Raw genomic sequence first — 13171 nt, forward strand, 5'->3', positions numbered from 1 at the left:
TGTCTCCACACAGGAACTCCCCGGAGACGCACTAGGAGGACTTCAGGGATGTATGACTCAGACCGAGGATCTAACGGTATGTAGTGCCTCTCCGGTCGCTGTCTCGCCACTCTGACGTCAAGGTTAGAACATTGTGTCACATAACGACGACGTACGGCTGGATAGAAAGGATCAGCAGAACATGTCGTGCTATAAATTGCGCACCTGCATAGTTGCTGGGTTGGGTATTAATAGTAATTTATTGAGGTCCATAACATAAACCCAGTCGATTAGTTTTTGAAAAGCAAAATCTCACTCGTAGATTGTCTCTGCTGCTTGCAGATTCCGGGAATTCTTCTGAGGACAGTGAGAGTGAAGACCTGTCTGACAAGAAGCCTGACTGGACAGAGGGGACGGACCAGGCCGTAGTGGCCAAGCAGGAGGAGGAGGAGGAAGAAGAAGAAGAGGAAGAAGAGGCGGCAACGGCCACAACCGCAGCAGAGGGAGGAAGTGCCGCTGAAGCGGCGCCCGCAGCAGCTACGGCGGTGACCACGACGACAACCACAGCAACGGATGTAGAGGCTCCCAGCAGCCCTGCACAGAAGCCCAGGTCCTCTGAGACGCAGGAAAGCAGTGACAAACCAGAGGAAGAGCCTGTGGTGGCCAACCTCACCACAACGACTGTAGCAGCAGCAGCAGCAACAACAACAACAACAGTAACAACAACAGCAGCATCACCAACAACACCACCACCACCATCGACTCCGTCGACTCCAATACAATCATCAGTGCCCATGACTCCTGAGCCAGAGGAGAAGTTGACCCCCAGGTCAAAAGTACGTAGGGGGCGCCTCAAAGAGCCTGGTGCCGAGACCCCCACCCAGCCTGCCGTTGCGGCGGCCCCCACGTCCACCCCTGCCACCCCTGCGGCACTTCCCGAGGGGGACACTCCTGGCAGCCTCCCACGGCCCGCCAAGAAGCCCCAGGAGGCTGTTCCTGTGTCACCGCAGCTGGCCCAGAGTGAGAGAGAGAGGCCCCGCGAGCCGGCTGACTCGGACACGGACTCGGCCACCGAGGAGGTGGACAACGAAGAGCACAACGCAAGCGCCGTTGGCGCCGTCAGCGCCAGCCCGATCAGCAGCAGTAGCAGCGTGGTCAAGCGCAAGGCCACCGAGCAGCGCTCGCCCGAGAAGCGGGCGCGCCTGGAGCCCCCCGCCAAAACCCTGTCGCCCGAGAAGAGAGCCCCCGAGACGGAGAGAAGGAGCGAGGGAGCGTCCAAAGGAGGAGCAGAGTACTTCGCCGCACCCACAGCGGCTGTGGCGGCGGCGACGGCAATGGCGGCATTGTCAGCGGTCAAAGAATCGGATGTGAAGATGGAGATGCCGTCCCTGACCCGAGAGGTTCAGGCCAAAACGGATGCGGACACGCCTAGCTCCGTGCCCCCCCAGGTGGAGCCGTCGTCGGGCAGGGACGAGGAGATGATGCCCCAGATTGGCCCCGAGGCGCTGCTCTGCTACGAGGTGGACCTGGACGACCTGGACGAGAAGGAGAAGCCCGCCGGCGAACTACTGCTGCCTGCGAGCCGAGGCGGAGAGGTGAAGAACCAGCTCCCGCCCTCCTCGTCCGCCTCCTCGTCTTCCTCTTGCACGTCGTCGTCGTCCTCCCACCTGCCGCTCGGCGCCACGGCGGCGTCGGTCCCCCAGCGGCCGTCGGCCATCTCGTCCTCGGCCTCCCCGCCGACCTCGGCCGCCAGCCCGGAGTCGCACAGCACAAAGAGCGAGAGCGACGTGACCATCGAGGTGGACGGCGAGTCGCAGGAGGGCCTGGGCGAGGCAGAGTCCATGCACGGCTTCGACGCCAGCGCCAGCTCCAGCTACTCCAGCCTCTCGCTGCAGGAGCGCGATACGAAGGATCGAGGTAAGGACCCAGTGGATTTATTCCCACCTGTCAATTTAATATGAAGACCACTGCTGGTTGCTTTTAATATAGAAGAAGTTATGCATGGCCTTAACCCATTCGCGCCTGATGCTGCATGACTCAACATTCTATCTCCCGCTGGTTGCTGCATAGCGCAACATTGAACCTCCCGCTGGTTGCTGCGTAGCGCAGCATGCTTTTTATTTCATGTTTCTAGGTGCTACAGAGGCTTAGATATTACATTTTGGTAGACGTTGACAATTTGTAGTATTTTTTTCAGAAAACCCTCAGGAAATAAGGTTATTTAGTCTAGAATGCCATAGGATTCTATAGGCGTTTTTAGTAGGCATTTTAGGAGTAAATGGGTTAACCAAAGTTTTTAATCGCTCATCTAATTCACTTTACCTAATGGAATCCACTTCATGAAGCTGAAAATGGCCCTCTGAAAAGGAGACATTTGGATCATATTCAGTGTAGTGCATTTCATGAGTAAAGTACAGTTACTCGTGAATACATTTGCTGATTGGAGGGCTACTTGAATGATGTGTGTGGCATTGTAGGCTCTGGGTCAAAATATCCCTCTTGATTATGGCTGTCACTTTGTATTCAAAATCTGATCATTTATGTGGGTGAAGAATAGATATTTCAACTACAATGATCTGTTTGAATGGCAAGTCATGGCTGTTCTAGCCTTGTTACTGTGTGTAATAAAGAGTAATGTTTTCTATTTTTGAAATTCATGATCAATGAATTGTTAACGACATTGTACTTGGAGTGTAGCAAATTATAGCCCAACTGTTCACCATGATCCTGTCTACATTCCAAATGTAACATAACTCTTCGATCTTTAGCGTTGTCAGAGGCAACACTGTGCCAAGTTCAAAGTGTCTATGCGTGTACGTGCTCGTGCCCAACGTCTATTGTTTTTCCCCTTCCTCAGGCCAGAAGAGGTTGACTGACGGCAACAGCAGCTCTGCTTCCAAGAAGGTGAAGCGCAACCAGAAACGCTCTAGCACTACCGCCAAGACTGAAAAGAATGGAACAGGTGGGGAAGCCGGGTGGTCAGCCTTTGAAGTTAGAATCTCATTCGCATGTCTTCTGAGGTCTGCGTGTCACTTCCATTGATATCTGGCCTGTAACTTGTGTGTGCATACTGGACTACTCCTCTCTGATTTTCATGAAGGCCACAATAATGTACTTGCACAGTGCCCATTTTGGGAAATTATGGGCAAAATGAATATAATCACGCAATGCCTTTGATGCTGCATTCCCTGTTAGGATGTTTCGGAGTATTAACTTGTTTCCCCCTCCCAGGTCACAGCAGTGACAGTGAGGACCTGCCGGTCACAGACCCCTCCAATAAGCTGACCCCCAGCAAGCCCTCCAGCATAGCCAAGGCCCAGAAGCAGTCGCGCTCCCCAGGGACCGTGTCCCCCAACAGTAAGGAGACGGACAAGGACAAGCACAAGGACAAGCAGGCCTTCCCTTCCCCACGCACATACAAGTGGACATTCCAGCACAGTGAGTATCCTGCTTGACCAGCCAGTGTACTAACTACCTTGTCTCCAAGTTGTCAGGATTTCTCAAATGCGTGTTCAGGGTTAATTAGGGTAGGCTGATTTATGGGTATAGGTGTGTTTAATGGGCGATCTTGCTCAGTAGGAGGAAATGGCATTGATTCTGTCCGGTATCAGGTTGTCTTTTAATGCAAAAATATTTTATGTTTCCATAACAAAATCTATTAAGTCATCATGAGAGTGTACAGTTTGTCAGATGTCAGGTGGTGTGGTAATATATGCCTCATTGTTTTCTTCTGCAGCTGAGCTGGACAACATGTCGAGCACAGAGCGGATCTCCTTCCTCCAGGACAAGCTGCAGGAGATCAGGAAGTACTACATGTCCCTAAAGTCTGAGGTGGCCTCCATCGACCGCCGGCGCAAGAGGTTAAAAAAGAAAGAAAGAGAAGGTAAATTCTCCTGCATGCCATTTTCTCATGCAATCTGACTGTGTACTTGTAATGTTTTGCAAAGCTTAGTCATGTTCCTGCAAATGTCTTCATTTTCTGTTTTTTTTTTTCGACTCCGTAATGTTAGTTTTCATGGAATAAACAGTTTTCATGGCTGTTAAAATATGCAAGAATTAAGTATCAAACTAAGGATCCCTGTTTTGTCCTCTCTGTAGTGTCCCACACCACAGCTTCCACTTCTTCCTCATCCGACACGGGCATGAGTCCCTCGTCTGCGTCGCCCACTCAGAACACAGTTGCCGTGGAGTGCAGGTGATGACACGCCCGTGGTGGCCCCTCCTACCCAGCCTGACCCCTCTCCCAGACCTCTGCCTTGTCAGCATTGCGCTGCCTCCCCCTGCAGTCACACCAAACGCCGAGCCAGAGCCAGCGACCAATAGCACTCGACTGCCCCCCCCCCCCCCCCCCCCCCCTTCCATCACCACCTGGCCACTCCCACTTCCTGCACTTTGTAAAAAGAAAGAAAGAAAAAACTGATCCTGCCTCTCTCTCTCTCTCTCTTTCTATCTCTTTGTCTCTCTCTCTCTCTCACACACTTTGAGCTCTCAACCAGTTGCAGCATCAGGAGAAAGGATTTCATGCGAGACAGAATGTAACACACAAACACGACTACACCAACAACTCTGTCCTGTGTACATGCAGTACACACACAGCCACGCCACACACACACACACACACACACACACACACACACACACACACACACACACTCGACCCCTCTTACTCTGCAGCATCCATACAGTGCAGAGATACACCTCAATACACCTCACACCACTGTCCATTGTACACCGAATACAAGGCACTTTCTCCTCCATCCTTTCTGCTCCCCTCCCTGCTACGCCTTTACACCCCAGAGATTCAGAGATCCACCTGCGGCGGCCCGTATGTTGGGGCTGGTTTGGATGCAGTAACAAACAAACAAACAAACAAACAAGCAAAAGAAAGAAATCCTCCATGTTGTTCCTTGAGCAGGATAAGGTTAGTTCATGGCATCACACTAGTTAAGACGCTCCCTGTTGTGGTCACTTAACCAGCTGGACATGGTTATCAAGGAAAGACGATTGAAACAAATGAAAAAAAAAAAGGTCAATTTTTCTTCGCTTGCTCCATCAGAACTGCCAAAGTACATGTGTTACAGCAGAGTGCCCTATTTTGGAAAAAATAACGAGGACAAAGTCAGTTGCAAAGGGGAATGTAGTGTACTGAAAACTGTAGCTGCTGTCTTCCACTCTTTGTAAAACAAGTGTGCGAGCACAGATTATAAGTATGCAAAAGTTATTTTTGTCATCCCTTTTAATAGAAAAACAATTCTACAGAAAAACAAAAAAAGTAGACGAGAACGTACATGTTTACAGTGGAATGCAGGACAAAAGATGTTTTCAGTGGACTCATTTCCTTTTGCGAGTGTCTTTTGTCATTTTATATGTAATTGCAGAGTTTTTATTTTAGTACAGGAAAAAAAAAGAATTTCAAAAAAGTATATACGGCAGCCGTGAAGTTATTTAAATTAAATATTTCTAGTGCTGGCATTTCATTTCTTTTGTGTAAAATAAAAGGTATTATTTGCAACTTGTTAAATATATTTATTCAGTCCATAGAAGCGCAGTGTTTTTTGTTCCCCTCCTTTAAAACAATACTGAGACATTGGCACCTCCCCTCTCATCAGTTGGGTCCTTGAGATGGTTTGATGTTAGGACTAATGTTATAGACTCAACTGAAGGCAAGCTTTGACTGTGATGTCACAACTGGGTAACTACTGTGCAGTTAAATATTGCTATGACGACAACCCCCCCCTCCCCATTTTTCCATGCACACAGACACATACCCATCTTTAATGCCATTGAGCCCAAAACTCTCACTTTTCTCGATGAGCTGACTCGTAAGAATGCCACCATTTGCCGGTGGCTCTCGTTTTTTTTTTATTTTCATTTGGACTCCCTTCTCCCCCATTTTGTTCTTATTTCCTGGTACTTGTATTTGTAATTATTTAAGTTTTTTTTTTTCCTTCTCCAGTATGAATTCTGACCAACTCAATAAAACTGTTGCTTATTGAACGTGTACGTATTAGCCCAGGGGTTCTTACTATGATTGTTTCTTTTGTACATAGATCTTCCAGAACCATGTATTTGAAAAATACATTTTACACAAACTGTAAAAAATGATTTATATTATTTTTTAAAAACAATACATCTTTGTATATGAAATACCTTTCCTTTTTTCTATGTCAAGTTGGTAGAAGCATTAGCATCACATCTTTAAACTGTGTATAAATAATCAATCATTGGTCTTCAGTGAGAGCTTTTGAGCCAAGACTGCCTAGACTGGTGGTGGAAATGTTGAGTACACCTAAACATATTCATGTTTAGGACATCTCTTCATTCAATTGAATGGAAGAACTCTTCCACTGACAATTTCTCTTTGGATTTCCTGTATGAAGGATAAACAAGGTATTAGGTTCTCTTGAGCAAAGCCATTGTATCTTTATGTAAAATAAGCAGAGCTCTCATTTCTAATAAAGTTTGAAATATAATTTGTTTTGTTCAGTACATTATTTTTTTTCTCACCTAAACCATGTCACTATCCTCTCATGAAATTCTTATATTAAGGGTATATGCTTCGAGGCACATTCTAAATAAGGCATATGGTCTCCAAAGATCTAAAGCAAGGCCCTTTGAATAGTCAAATAAGCATTACAGAAACTCGTCCCTCTAAAGATTCTTAGCGTGGCATTTGGGAAACAAGCATTTAGGATATCAGTGGAAAGGGCAGGGGATAGTTGTGGATTCATTTCAGTTTTTGATAAGGTGGACCAACAGATGAGGTAAAATAAAAGAACAGACTTAGACTACTGAAGTAGTACACAAGGTATGCTTCCAAGTTAAGGAAAAATTAGTTACCATAAAACACCCTTTCCCAGTTAATGATTCGCAAGACATTTTATTTTTGAAATCCATAAAACAATATAAGTAGTTGACCAGTTCAGCATTTCCATCCACCTATTAAGACGTTTAAGGTCTTAACATGATGGGTCACTTCAAATGTATACGTATTCTTAAAAAAAAAAAAAAAAAAAGTGCGCAGTACATGGCCTTTACTAAAACTGTGACAAACTGCTCTTTTCAGTTTGTGTTGAAGTTATTTTACCAGGCATCCTCCATAGCATGTTAAGCCTGCTGACGGTGAAACAGAAAATTAGAAAACAACTCTTGGTGTTGACATTTAATTGCTCACATTTTTATAGAATGGAATATGAATGTATTTCACAATGTGCCTTGACGTGACCATGATACCAGCTGGTCATCGGTCAAGCCACAAATGGTTGAGAACCACAGTACGTCTTCAGACAACGAAATCAAAAGTCCCTCCAGTCAGTGAGCTTCAGCCTTCGAAGCCGAGTTAGGCGCAAGAACAGTTGTGACCTGCTTCTGGCATGTTTTGGCCACCCTGTGCATCCATGAGAATCTTTCCTCCATGTAGATGCTAGAGGGACCTTGGCCTGTTCTGATGCGGATGTTAAGGCTCTGGAGTTTATGAAGAGGAGACGGCCTCCTCTACCGTGGCTGCCCAAGTAAACCAGCTTTGGCAGCCAATGCTTCGTTCTGCTGGATGTGGTACTCCTGGAAACGCATGGAGATCCGCTGTGTCATCTTCAGGTACTTCTGCAGGCAGCTTTCAGAGCAAGTTGTCTAGGAGATGCATTAATAAAACTTTACTTCAAGATAGGCTGAGATGCAGTCACTAAGATTGTGATACTTGTTGTACACCCCTTATCTTTAGTAGTATATACCTGGTATTGCTTCCACATTACACGAAGTAGACAAATTCTATTTTAACACAGTCACTTTACACACACTAAACAACCACAATTTAATCTCTGTGAATAACCCATCTTCTCTGATGGAAGTATTGGAAATAAAGCAAAGGAGCCCTACCTCCTCTTGTTTGACTTCCCTGGTTGTGAAGTCCTTTACACAGTCCATGAAGCAATTCTCTGTTAGCCGGTTATAGGTTCCCAGGAATTCCCTAAACTGGTAGGATAGCGGGCAGGATACAGGGTCAGGGCCAGAGCCACAGGATTTCAAGGGCAAAAACAGGACATGATCCCAGCCAGAATACTAACCTGTTTCATCTGATCTGCCTCTGTGACTGGGGCTGCCATCGTTACAGGTCTTGTTTCCACGCAGGGAATGATCCAATTAGCTGTAGCGTTTAGTTAGGTCTACAATTAATAAAATAATGTTAGCTACCAGAAAAGGAAAGGTACTTCAAAGTGCATGATTGCCCATCTATAAAAAGATATAAAACGGAACAAAATGAAAAAAATGTTCCATGATTTCTCCCCTAACAACAATGTTGTTGGCTAAGGTAGGTACCCAACTAGGTTAACGTTATCTGTCATCTAACTACTAATGTACACAGGGGGCCTCATGTTCTGCAGCCACTGCAAAGCACAGACCAGTGTGTATCGAAATCAAGCACATTACAAATGACTGCCCATTGAAAGTACAATACCATGAGGAAAAACAGGTATCTACTTGTAATACTACATAGACATACACATATAAATCAAAATATTACCTTCTTAAAAGCGTCGTGAATCCCCTGTACAGCTAATCACCTAAAGATTCCGAAGGACATGCATGTGATGGTGTAAAATGGAGACAAACCAGACAATTTCCTGGCGACGCAGTTTCAACAAAATATTCTGTGAACATTTAGACCACCGTCCTTTAGATATACTTGACATGTAGTGTGTTCGTTTATTTTATTTGACGTCATATTTTCTGTTTGAAAGATAAGGAAATTGGCATAGGATAAAAAGGATAGTTTAGAAATAATCTAATATCGAAAGTAGAAACAACGAATTGCAAATAGATATTCGTAGTGTGCTACCCTTAAACCCTTCCGATGTGACACCGCTGTTAAGTTTAAGAAAGGTTCTACATTATCCCAAAATATCGATTTAATATGTGGCTTATGGACATGGTTATGGAAGTGTTTGCTTTTGATTCAATGATATATACTGATACAATAAATATTTACCAACAAACTGTGAATAATTACATTTTCTTAGCACAACATGGAGCAGCTCCGTGCCTTTCACGCCACGACACTAGGGCGCGGTCTATATTTTAGCTACAATGTATATACCAACGAATAAGTTTAGCAAGTATTGTTGTCAGCAACTGTTGCTGTGTTTTCAGAGTTGTTAACCTGCAACACAGTCATGCCATATCATCATTTATTTATTTGTTACCTCTGAAATATTCAAAGAATAATGTCATTTTGATGGATTGGTTGCTGGCGTGTCATGTTTCTGGGACTAACCAGGTAAAGTTAACAGTTTTGCTTGTCAGTTGACGTTTGGCTGGCCAACATCAACCAGTTAAAAATCGTTAGCTAACGTTACCTAGCTAGCGGCGGGAAATTTAAATAACAGTTCAGTCACCTATCTAATCCATATCTTAAAGATATGTTCTGATTCAATATCATGTCAGTCGAGGTCAGAATATATAGTTAGTTGTTTAATGTTGGACGAATAGACACCAACTTCTCAATAATCATTAACAGAAGGTGAAAAGATGCATACGATATGCTAGCTAACGTTAGCATAGTTAAATGTCAGAGTTGGTAGGCTTTTACAGTACCCGAGCCCGTTTACGGCTTATTAGACATTCTCTGACAGTACTGATTTGATGTATTTCAGAATGCGTAGCTGATGCTGCGAAGATGACATCGAGAAAACTAAAGTTTAACGATTCAACTTCAAGTTCCGATGCTGGAGACATTTTAATCCGCTCAACTAGAGTTGGGCTTCAAGAGCAAAACGGGCGCATTCAAAGAACAACACAAGAGAGCAACGTTACATCTATTTCAAGTTTGGGAAGCCAGCACATTAAGATTTCTGTGAGGAAACTTGATGACTTCTTCCAGCCCTCTTCAAATGATGAAACCTCTAACTCTGGTTCAGTTGGGCACCCATTAGTGTCTGAAGATCTCCGGGCAAGCAAGCAACCAGTCCTTTCGAAAGGTGATGACCTATTCATCAGTACCTAGTTTCATGATTGTTTTCATGTGTATATGTAAGTGCCAAGTCTAGTTTGCCTAGCTTTTTGCGGACGCTATGGCATCTTTGTGCAAAACACACATTTTACCTCCTCTGTTCTCCCCTGCATTTTTCTGTAGAGATCAGAATGCAAGCAGTGAGAAAAGAATCTCCAGTAAGTTTATTTGCCTTTTGCACTACACCTTCAATCACTATCACTGCGTTCAGATAGTTCTTGATGAGTGAAGTGATTAAATATTATGTCAGGGTTATGTCATGCCAATCCCTTGAATGTACAATCCCAGGTACCAAGAAGGCATGAGATCCCTGAAGTGCAAACACATGTTAGCCAGGCAGGGGGCAGTGGACACAAAGGTAAGCCACACAGAAGGAGAATTACGACTGTAGTCATTCACTCAGACATAAGATGTTGGTTACATTCACACGTTTTCATAATTAAAGCATGTTTTTCAGCAGCAAGACCTGATGTAGTGATATCTACCTATGCTCCTGGTGGCAAGGAGGCAGTTCGAGCAGCCATGAAACAGAGGTGAACGAGGAACAGATATAGACTTATGTGACTGCCCTTTAGTGGCGTATCTACGTTACAAACAATATCTGGACACACCTGACCTCTAGCAGTTGCCGAGCAGGCCCAACGTTAATCATTTTTAATTTGCTGTCCATATCATAGATCTCAGAGTGCCCCAGTGAAGCGGCAGGTGAAAGTGAAGCTGCTGGATCAGAGTGCAGCACTGACCCCAGAGCTGCAGAGCGGTCAGCAGCCTCAGCCCAGCCAGGTCTGGCTACCTGCCACAGAGAACCAGCATGCTGCAACCACAGCTGCAGCTGTTACTGCTGCTGCTATCGCTGCCACTGCTCCCATTATGAAGGTACGGGGGGACTTCTCCTGCCATAATCTAGTCACTCTTTTGTTTTCCTTGCTTGCCTTTCTTTTACTTGCCTTTCCAAAGTCTCAAAGTTGTTGACACATCCACATTTTTCTGTTTACATTTACAGTTATTTATTGGGCAGACGTTTGTATGGACATCGACTTGCAATTGACTCACAACGTATAACATGCACACCACCACCCTTTCCTCCCCTCTGCCCCTGTAGGCTCAAAGTGACATGGAGGCAATGATGGCGCGGGTGGCGTCTGAGCTGAGGCGGCTGCAGGAGATGGGCAGCGGTGGCGGCAGGGTGCAGGAAGGGGGCGCCAGCGAGCGTGTGGCCCAGCTGGAGCAGCAGCTAAGCGCCCTCACACAGCAGAGGCTGCAGCACCTGGAGCTCATCCAGAACCAACAGCTGGAGCTGCAGGTACCAGGCGCCGCGGCGCTGCACAACATGGCCATTTACAGCTCGAGCGGTTGTTATACTCCACAAGTGGCCAACCTCAGTAGCAACAGAATGATGTTGTCGCAGTTATGGTGGTTGGCGCTTCACACTGTTGAGCTCTCCTTTTTCTGTTTTGTCCTGAAGAACCGTCTGATGGGTTCCGCTCTAGATGTAGTCACAGGCAGGGCCTTGGCTCTTGCACAGCGTCCCCAGCCTGTGAGTGCTCCCCCTGTGATGGTAAACACACCCCAAACAAAAAACAACCCCAGTGTGGACAAATATACATCTGACAAAGCCTTCAGAGGTAAGACAGCCATTTGTATCAACTGATAAATTAGAATTCCATTTGCATTGGTGTATCAGCTATGAAGAGGATTGGTCTAATTGATGTGCTAATGGAAGTTCTTCAGTCATGCCTATCACCTGCGATATTACATTTCGCTGACAGAGGACCAGTCTCAGAGGTCCAAACTCTGACTCTGAGCTTCTCTTAGTGGTTAAAGAGAAAGACTTGCTGTGACACTTCAGAAGTGCATTAATGCAGCACAGGCAGTTAAATGAGCTTGGCGCACAGAAGCCTTTGGGAATCAATGGCCCCATTAAGCTATGCCTTCTCCAACAACTAAAGAAAAAAAAAAAACATCCATAGAGTAGCTGCAATGGAGGTTCAACCCATGTTAATGTGAATCTTTTGAATTCTTAGTCATCAGCCTCTGAAGTGCTGCTTTATTTTATATATATTCTGTAAATATACGGTAATAATTGAAAGAGCCTTGATGGTGCAATCCGACTAATTTAATATTCCTTACAGTGCTGTTTTTATTTTTTAACGTTTGTATTTCCTCAAGCCTCAGGCAGCCAATTGGAGGATCAAAGAGGCAAAAGTCGGAGCCCTCTGGAGACTCCAGCCCCCCGCAAGGTGATTCCCAAACCCGTCCGCTGGAACAGTGGAGTGCAGCCCCCAAACCATCACGCGCCCAAAGCATCAAAGCAGTCACGTCCAGAGAAAGGTTAGTCACGGCATCGCACAGCATCTGTCTGCTGCTCGCTTGTTTGTTTGTGTACTTCAAAGTGGAGCATTTACGGATGCAGACGGAGATATTTGACTTATCCCCGTTACATAATGAATTGTACTGTGAATGCCAATGTGAGAATTAAGGGTGCTGTGTTCAGCTGTGTCTCAAGTGTGCGGATAGATTTGTGGTGTACCACTAGGGGGCAGTAGCGTAACTCTCTAGTTTTCCCAAAGACAAACAAAGGCAAGGCAGAGATGAGTGGGGTACAATGCGGGAAAATATAACGTTTTATTTAGATTTTCTGTGAACTGCAGACATTTTTAAAAATGACAGTGGACTTGCACCTTGATTTTACTTTTAAAGAAAATAATAACAGAGTGCTGAAATGGACTTGGGCATGACAGGCATTGCTCGGAGAAAGATTGCAATGGAACGTTGTAGATACTTAGGCCACACACCGCATATTGTGCTCCGTAAGGTGAGATGAAATAGTCTTGTTTCATGCTCACATTCACTGTGTATATTTTTCCACCTGGTCACTCCAAGTTGTATATTTCACTCTAATTACATGAAGAAAAGATATTCAAAACACTGTAGACATGCTCTCAGTCTTGCCAAAAAAGATGTGTGTTTGTTTCAGTGTGGAGAAAATCGGTGTAAATTGTGGGTTATCAGAAGGGGAGTTATCGCAGCCAGCCTAGCTATTATATTTCTTGCAGCAATGGGAATGACTGTTTATTTTGTCCTTCCTTATAACAAGTCATTGTCCTTTTGTTTCACACTCTCCTTACGTTGTGTATAAACACGGCCTTGTTTGTGTGGATTGCGACTGTATGCCTCTGGCTGTCT

General features: G+C 45.2%; 3 protein-coding genes across 7 annotated transcripts in view; 2 read left to right on the top strand and 1 right to left on the bottom strand.

The window, feature by feature from the left end:
- The window catches only part of arid4a (AT rich interactive domain 4A (RBP1-like)), a 28120-nt gene extending 21668 nt beyond the window's left edge, over positions 1-6452 (top strand). For both annotated transcript variants that reach the window (XM_042071983.1, XM_042071982.1), the window contains exons 21-26: positions 14-76; positions 322-1896; positions 2837-2941; positions 3211-3417; positions 3716-3862; positions 4078-6452. In XM_042071983.1, the coding sequence (XP_041927917.1) occupies positions 14-76; positions 322-1896; positions 2837-2941; positions 3211-3417; positions 3716-3862; positions 4078-4178 (2198 nt within the window). In that variant the 3' untranslated portion in view covers positions 4179-6452. The remainder of the gene's footprint in view (positions 1-13; positions 77-321; positions 1897-2836; positions 2942-3210; positions 3418-3715; positions 3863-4077) is intronic.
- A 387-nt stretch (positions 6453-6839) lies between these two features.
- On the bottom strand, positions 6840-8728 carry timm9 (translocase of inner mitochondrial membrane 9 homolog). The gene is made up of 4 exons (XM_042071984.1): positions 8501-8728; positions 8043-8141; positions 7855-7950; positions 6840-7608 (listed from the first exon to the last, which is right to left on the bottom strand). Exons 2-4 carry the CDS (start codon positions 8079-8081, stop codon positions 7474-7476), a joined length of 270 nt encoding a protein of 89 aa, XP_041927918.1. The 5' UTR covers positions 8082-8141; positions 8501-8728; the 3' UTR covers positions 6840-7473.
- Positions 8729-9093: 365 nt separating this feature from the next.
- kiaa0586 (KIAA0586 ortholog) overlaps positions 9094-13171 on the top strand; it is a 124393-nt gene continuing 120315 nt past the window's right edge. For 2 of the 4 annotated variants that reach the window (XM_042071795.1, XM_042071796.1), the window contains exons 1-9: positions 9094-9253; positions 9630-9953; positions 10109-10143; positions 10274-10343; positions 10431-10518; positions 10663-10861; positions 11088-11288; positions 11451-11610; positions 12155-12316. In XM_042071795.1, coding sequence (XP_041927729.1) covers positions 9653-9953; positions 10109-10143; positions 10274-10343; positions 10431-10518; positions 10663-10861; positions 11088-11288; positions 11451-11610; positions 12155-12316 — 1216 coding nt within the window. In that variant the 5' untranslated portion in view covers positions 9094-9253; positions 9630-9652. The remainder of the gene's footprint in view (positions 9254-9629; positions 9954-10108; positions 10144-10273; positions 10344-10430; positions 10519-10662; positions 10862-11087; positions 11289-11450; positions 11611-12154; positions 12317-13171) is intronic. The other 2 variants (XM_042071797.1, XM_042071798.1) reach the window with 2 other exon arrangements.

The sequence above is a fragment of the Alosa sapidissima genome, chromosome 19 (genome assembly GCF_018492685.1).
Source record: "Alosa sapidissima isolate fAloSap1 chromosome 19, fAloSap1.pri, whole genome shotgun sequence".
NCBI lineage: Eukaryota > Metazoa > Chordata > Actinopteri > Clupeiformes > Clupeidae > Alosa > Alosa sapidissima.